Raw genomic sequence first — 7,863 nt, forward strand, 5'->3', positions numbered from 1 at the left:
GGGCTTTCTCTAGTTGCGGTGAGTGGGGGCTACTCTTTGTTGCGGTGCACGGGCTTCTCATTGCAGTGGATTCACTTGTTGCTGAGCACAGGCTCTAGGCACACAGGCTTCAGTAGTTGCATCACACAGGCTCAGTAGTTGTGGCACGTGGGCCCTAGAGTGCACAGGTTTCAGTAGTTGTGGTGCGTGGGCTCAATAGTTGCAGCATGTGGGCTTAGTGGCTCCGCAATGTGGGATCTTCCTGGACCAGTGATCAAACCCGTGTCCTCTGCATTGGCAGGTGGATTCTTAACAATTGCGCCACCAGGGAAGTCCCTGGTTTTTTAATTTTATTTATTTATTTATTTTTGGCTGTGTTGCATCTTCGTTGCAGTGCGTGGGCTTCTCATTGTGGTGGCTTCTCTTCCTGCAGAGTACAGGCTCTAGGTGTGCGGGCTTTAGTAGTTGTGGCACGCGGGCTCAGTAGTTGTGGCTTGCGGGCTCTAGAGCACAGGCTCAGTAGTTGTGGCGTATGGGCTTAGTTGCTCCATGGCATGTGGGATCTTCCCAGACCAGGGCTCGAACCCGTGTCCCCTGCAATGGCAGGCGGATTCTTAACCACTGTGCCACCAGGGAAGCCCCAATGAGTGTATATTTGAGTAGATCCGTATACTTTCTTTCTTTTCTAATAATGAGTATATATTTGAGTAGACCTGCGTATCTGTCATGAATATGAAGTCTGGCTTAGGATTAGGTGTATAAATTTGGTATGCAGAGACATAAACATTATTCCTTCGTTCTGTTAACATTTTCTCTATCCAAGGGTGTCCTCTGTCTTGACTGCACATCCACATAGTTTGTGGAGCTTATTAAACATCAACTTCTTTGGTCCCTAAATGATTCATTCTAATGCACATTGCTGTGTCAGATCTATTGCAGACATCCATTGCTTACTAACGTTTACGTGAAAAATACTAATTGTTAGGGCAATAATGAAGAAGAGGAGAACAATATCACTACATAATTTTATTTTTGTTTTAATGCAACCATGTATTTATCCTAGAAGTAGTTAAAAACTTCCAATTTGTTATACCTCCTTTTCTGTAGTTGTCTGTAAAGCTGTCTCCAAAAATGTCCAGTGATTTCTTGCTTTTGTGCTTTTGGGCAGGATGCTCCTTCTGTGTATAGCACTGTATACCCCACTTTGCCTGCTTGTCCTTTTGTATAACCTTCTCTTAGGATCCATCACTGTCCTTCTCTATTGTGTGCTACTGTAGAACCCTACTACTTACATCTATCATGTTTATCACACTTCATTGTAAATTGTTGTAGGTTTTCTTTTTCCTTTTCTCAGGAAGGATATATACTAAACTCAGTAGTGGTTTCCTCTGAGTAGTGGGGATGATGAGGTAGGGCTTCTTGTTTCTGCTTTGTTTATTTGAATTTTTCAAAATGAGCATTTTTTTTTTTAATCAAGAGAATGTTAATGAAACATACTATAAATAGAATTTAATTAGAACTAAGTATATCCTCTCTTCCTATACCTTGAGTGATTTTCCTGTCATTATTTGCCCAGCTCTGTTAAAATTTCTCCTATTCACAGTGACCTTCTAACAGAGAATACTCTGCTCACTGTCCCAATCCTGGATGTCCTCTCTAGCCTCCGACTTGAGCCGAAGCTCCTGACTAAGGTAGGGAGGACTCTGCTCTCCAGAAAGAGTGCCAGCTTGCTCGCTTCCCAGAACCAGTGTCAATTAGTCATTGCCTTGGACCAATCGTATATAATGAAAATTTCATTTTGAAACAATGCTGAATGACGTTTGCTCTCTTTTTTACTTTCAGTGAATTTCACATGCCATACTATGATAGATTAACTGCTCATTTTTAATCAGTATGTTTTAGTGGAAATCTTCTGTATTGCCTGTATAGTTACAAACTGCTCCCATAGGAATAACAACTTTTTATGCCTTCCTCTAGCCAGTGGAAAATTCAGGCTCCAAAATTAAGAGAAGAAGACTTTCATGTTTATCACCTGTCTGTTTTTGAAGAAGCTGTAGCGTTAACAATTGAAAGCTTGTAATTTGGAAAAAAAAATAAAATGAGACGTTTTTCTTCCAAAATTACAAGTGAGAAAACTGAGTGAGAGAAATAATTTTTCTAATTTTACCTAACGAGTCAGTACTAGATTGAGGCATTAACATGAAAATATGTAAGGTTTTTGTGCTTTTTATGTTTAGGTCCGCCAGTTAGTGATGGGTAAGCTGTCATCTGTCATGTTGGACGATTTACCTATGATCATCAAGTTCATTCTTCATTCCATAACAGCCACGGATGCACTTGAGGTACGCTACTGTTTCCCAGCACTGTAGGCAGCTAGATCTTAGAGAGTACAGGGGATAGCAGTGGTGCTCTTGTGAAACTCAGAAGTCAAAAAAAGACTAAGCTTGAGGAAGATACATCAAGATAAATTATTTAAATTAATCGGTTCAAATTGCTCGTCTCTGTCCCAGAACTAATTGATAATGCTGATTAATCCAGCAGGGGAGAGAATGGAGCTACGAGCCAGACTTGTTGTTCTATATAAGCTACTACAGGTTATATTTGCTATTTCAGTGTAATGCCTGAAGGAATTCTGAAATTTTAAACAGCATGACAGGGACTTCCCTGGTGGTCCAGTGGTTATGAATCCACCTTCCAAGGCAGGGGACACGGGTTCAATCCCTGTTGGGGAACTAAGATCCCATGTGCCACGGGGCAGCTAAGCCCATGTGCCAGAACTGCTGAGCCCGTGCACCACAACTAGAAAGCCCATGTGCCACAACTACAGAGCCCGAGTGCCACAACTACAGAGCCCATGCACTCTGGAGCCCGAGCACCACAGCTAGAGAGAAGCCCGCACGCCACAACGAAAGATCCCACATGCTGCAACAAAAGATCCTGCATACCACAACTAAGACCCGATGCAGCCAAAAATAATAATTTTTTTTTTTTTTTTTTAGGGTCTCTCACTGTTGTGGCTTCTCTCGTTGCGGAGCACAGGCTCCGGACGTGCAGGCTCAGCGGCCATGGCTCACGGGCCCAGCCGCTCCGCGGCATGTGGAATCCTCCCAGACCAGGGCACGAACCCATGTCCCCTGAATCAGCCGGTGGACTCTCAACCACTGCACCACCAGGGAAGCCCATAAATATTTTAAAAAATAATAAAAAAAGTAAAGAGCATGGCATACTATACTCACATTAGCTATTTTCATCAGCTGCCTTTTTCAAAATGCCTTGTTTAACAATACATTTAATTAAATAAGTAAAACACTTTATATATTTTTGTCTGTGTCAGGTCTTAGTTGCAGCACATAGGATCTTTCGTTGTGGCACGTGGGCTTCTCTGTGGTTGTGATGCACAGGCTCCAGGGTGTGTGGGCTCAGTAGTTGCGGCACACAGGCTTAGCTGCCCTGTGACATATGGGATCTTACTTCCCCGACCAGAGATCAAACCTGTGTCCCCTGCAAAGGAAGGTGGATTCTCAACCACTGGATCACCAGGGAAGTCCTGCCAATACATTTAATTTAATAATTCTTCTTCCTCAGTCTTTCAGGAAAATGTTATGGTTTTTCTATTGAAAGAATAGATTGTGCCTATCTGCTATGAATGAGCAGAACACATAGCTAATATTTATTTGCTGTAGGTAATCTCTGAGCTTCGGGAGAATTTGGATCTGCAGCATTGTATTTTGCCATCGTTGTTGCAGGCTTCTCAGAGCAAGTTGAAAAATAAAGGACAAACAAGGTATAAACTCATGGAAAGTTATCACCATTTTTCTCACATAGGCAAGGAAAGTTTTCTGACGTTTATTCTGAATCCCGGACAGAAGATCTTAATACTTAACAACTACGAATAGTGGTAGTAGTATTACAACTGTGTACTACTATACAGTTTTTCAAATCATAATTCTATGTATAAGTATCTGTATATGTGTGTGTGTGTGTGTGTGTGTGTGTGTGTGTGTGTGTGTGTATGTGTACGTACTCCCTTTGCTCTGCAGATCAATTCCAGGTAGACTGCAGTACAATTTTACTAGCCAGTGTACACATGAAGCTGTGACTTGTTTTAAGGCACGTGGCTAGTAAGCAGGAACCCAGATCTTACAGGTTCCTCTGTGGTAAGTGGAAGAATGATTTTTTTTCCCTCTGCTACTTGTAGTTCTTCAGGAAATCAAGAAAACAGCAGTCAAGACTGTGTTATTCTTCTCTTTGACGTAATAAAGTCAGCTGTTAGATATGAGAAAATCATTTCAGAAGCCTGGATTAAGGTGAGTGAAATCTTTAAACATTGAGGAAGAAATGGGTGGCAATCAGTGACAGATGTGTAAGCAAAGGTAGGTTGAAATAAAAGTCTTAAAAGTCAGTCGAGTAGAAATAATAGATGATGGTTGCCAGATGGGCAGATTGGTTCTCAGATAAGAGAACAGAGCATGCTGAATAAGGCGAAAAATGTTCTTGTGTGTTGTAATATTTTTGTAACCCTTGTTTTTGCAGGCAATTGAAAACACCACCTCAGTGTCGGAACACAAGGTAATGTTCATGTACTATGAATTTTAAGTATTACAGATGTAAAATTAGTGATATTGGCTGGCTTTCCTTCCTGCTGTTTTCTCTGGCTCCTTCCATTCATCCCTTCTGTGACTTTTGGAGCTGCTCTAATAAACATTAGCTGCCTGAGGAAGATGATCTGAAGGGGTGACTTGCCAGATGGTCTTTATTCTGGCAATAAAATGAAATAAAATATCCATAAGGGGAAATAGTAACATTCCAAACAGGCATAATAAGTTGCAGTCAAAGAAGCTGAGTCCCCCTCCCATGAGGAGGTGAGGACTAGAGTTGCCTGGGTCATGAGTTAGGTATTCAGGCCCCTCTGTCTGTCTGATTGCCCTTCCTCCCACCACATGGAATTGTCAAGATAGTGGCATTTCATGTTTCACTTTCCTTTACCTGACAGGACTGAATCAAATATTCTATCTACTCTCAGGGCAGTGGTACTGAATCTGTCTTAAATCTGGAGATACTTTCTTCAGTCAAGAAGACAGATGATTGAATTTCTTGTGTACTGATTGGTTCCCTTTAAGGATTTTCTTTAGTTGGAATCTCTTGTTTTGTAGAGTTTTGTTAGTTGGATTATCCAGTTGTTGGATGACTATTTTAAAAGCTGCTGTGATACTGAATAAAACAATGAAAAACTCAATAATTTTTTGTGGTTGCCAGGTTGAGGGTGGGTAGGGAATCAAAATATCCAAGATAACGGTTTTATTATTGCATAACCCTTGACCTCCTGCATAGCTGTTTTTACAGATTTCTGATCATTGTATAAATATAATTTTGTACTCTGATTTTTTTTCTCATCACATTGTGTCATAAACATTTTGCATGCTTCTGCATTATATTTATTGTCTTTTTTTTTTTTTTCGGCCGCTCCATGCCACATGCAGGATCTTCCCCAACCAGGGACTGAACCCATGCCCCCGGATTGGGAGCATGGAGTCTTAACCACTGGACTGCCAGGGCAGTCCTTTTATTGTCATTTTTAATAACTGTATTGTGTTCTGCTATAATCTGTCAGAATTTTGGTGTCTGAGTTGGGCCTTCAGTGAAGGGATGGCTCAAGTAATTTATTGTTTTTGCTTTTATTAATTAGAACATCTAACATTTATTAAAATATCTTTTCTCATTAGAGATATAATTGACATTTTATATTAGTTTCAGGTGTACAATGTAATGATCTGTTACTTGTATATATTGCAAAATGATCACCACAATAGGTCGTTAATGTCCATCACCATACATAGCTACCATTTTTTTTTTACTTGTGATGAGAACTTTTAAGGTCTACTCACTTAGTAACTTTCAAATGTGCAATACAGTGTTATTAACTATATTCACCATGCTGTACATTACACCCCCGTGACTTATTTATTTTATAACTGAAATTTGTACCTTTTGGCCCCCTTTACCAACTCCCTACCATCTCCCTACCCCTACCTCTGGCAACCACCAATCTGTTCTCTGTATTTGTGAGTTCATTTTTGTTTTATTTTTTAGATTCCACATATAATTAAAATCATACACTATTTGTCTTTCTCTGTCTGACTTATTTCACTTAGCATAATGCCTTCAGGGTTCATACATGTTGTTGCCAATAGCAAGATTCGTTCTTTTTTATAGTTGAATAATATTCTAGAGAGAGTGTGTGTGTTTATATCACATTTTCTTTATCCATTCCATCAGTGGACACTTGGGTTGTTTCCATGTCTTAGCTATTGTAAATAATGTTCTAATGAACATGGGGTGCAGGTATCTTTGCGAATTAGTGTTTTTGTTTTCTTCAGATATGTAGCCAGAAGTGGAATTGCTGGATCTATAGTGGTTATATTTTTATTTTTTTGAGGAACCATCATACCGTTTTCCATAGTGGTTGCATCAATTTACATTTCCACCAACAGTGCACAAGGGTTCCCTCTTCTCTACATCCTTGCCAACGTATGTTATTTTTTGTCCTTTTGATGATAGCTGTTCTAACAGGTGTGAAGTGATATCTCATTGTGGTTTTGATTTGCATTTCCCTGATGATTAGTGATGTTGAGCATCATTACATGGAGGTTGGCTATCTGTGTGTCTTCTTTGGAAAAATTTCTATTCAGATTTCCTGTCCATCTTTTAATTGGATTGTTTGGTTTTTTGCTTTTGAGTTGTGTGAGTTCCAAGTAATTTGTGTTTTTCTTTTTTGTCTTGCTTGACTTTTTAACTTCTCTGTCTCTCTCTCGCTCTCTTTTTTTTTTGCGGTACGCGGGCCTCTCACTGTTGCGGCCTCTCCTGTTGCGGAGCACAGGCTCCGGACGCGCAGGCTCAGCAGCCATGGCTCACGGACCCAGCCACTCCGCGGCATGTGGGATCTTCCCGGACCAGGGCACGAACCCATGTCCCCTGCATCGGCAGGCAGACTCTCAACCACTGCGCCACCAGGGAAGCCCATATCTCTTTTTGAAAAAATATTTTTCTGTTACTTGGCAGCTGTAACTCTTTATTTATTTATTTGGCTATGTCGGGTCTCAGTTGCGGCATGCGGGATCTTTTGTTGCATTGTGCGGTCTTCTCTCTAGTTTTAGCACACAGGCTCAATAGTTTCAGCCCTTGGGCTCTCTAGTTGTGGTGTGCAGGCTCAGTAGTTGTGGCGCATGGGCTCTAGAGCGCATTGGGCTCAGTACTTGGCGGCACGCGGGCTTAGTTGCCCTGTGGCATATGGGATCTTAGCTCCCCAACCACAGATCGAACCTGCATCCCCTGCGTTGGACGGCAGATTCTTAACCACTGGACAGCCAGGGAAGTCCCTCTTTTTTTTTTTTTTAAACATAGGTAATACAAGCTAATTGGGGAAAAAAGAAACCCCACAAGTAATCTAAATATGTGTAAAATAAAGTTTACTTCCACTCTCTGTGCCACTCTTCATGGATAATCATTCTTCCAGATTTTTTCCTATTCATATACAAGTTGTATGTGTGTGCAAGTGCAGGCACACTCACTCTTATACATATTTGTACTTGTATATTGTTTTTACAAAAATAGAATTACTATGATTATTGCAGGTTGCTTTCTTTTGCTTCACAATATGTCATGAATGTCTGTCAAAAAATATATCCTGGGCTTCCCTGGTGGCGCAGTGGTTGAGAGTCCGCCTGCCGATGCTGGGGACACGGGTTCGTGCCCCGGTCCGGGAGGATCCCACATGCCGCGGAGCGGCTGGGCCCGTGGGCCATGGCCGCTGAGCCTGCGCGTCCGGAGCCTGTTGCTCCGCAACGGGAGAGGCCACAACAGTGAGAGGCCCACATACCGCAAAAA

General features: G+C 41.4%; 1 protein-coding gene across 1 annotated transcript in view; it reads left to right on the top strand.

Moving 5' to 3' along the window:
- FANCD2 (FA complementation group D2) overlaps window positions 1-7,863 on the top strand; it is a 53,846-nt gene that overhangs the window by 9,122 nt on the left and 36,861 nt on the right. The window contains exons 9-13 of the mRNA XM_007451541.1: window positions 1,583-1,670; window positions 2,217-2,321; window positions 3,663-3,763; window positions 4,178-4,286; window positions 4,513-4,548. Coding sequence (XP_007451603.1) covers window positions 1,583-1,670; window positions 2,217-2,321; window positions 3,663-3,763; window positions 4,178-4,286; window positions 4,513-4,548 — 439 coding nt within the window. The remainder of the gene's footprint in view (window positions 1-1,582; window positions 1,671-2,216; window positions 2,322-3,662; window positions 3,764-4,177; window positions 4,287-4,512; window positions 4,549-7,863) is intronic.

This window comes from Lipotes vexillifer, unplaced genomic scaffold (assembly GCF_000442215.2).
Source record: "Lipotes vexillifer unplaced genomic scaffold, Lipotes_vexillifer_v1.1 scaffold261, whole genome shotgun sequence".
NCBI lineage: Eukaryota > Metazoa > Chordata > Mammalia > Artiodactyla > Lipotidae > Lipotes > Lipotes vexillifer.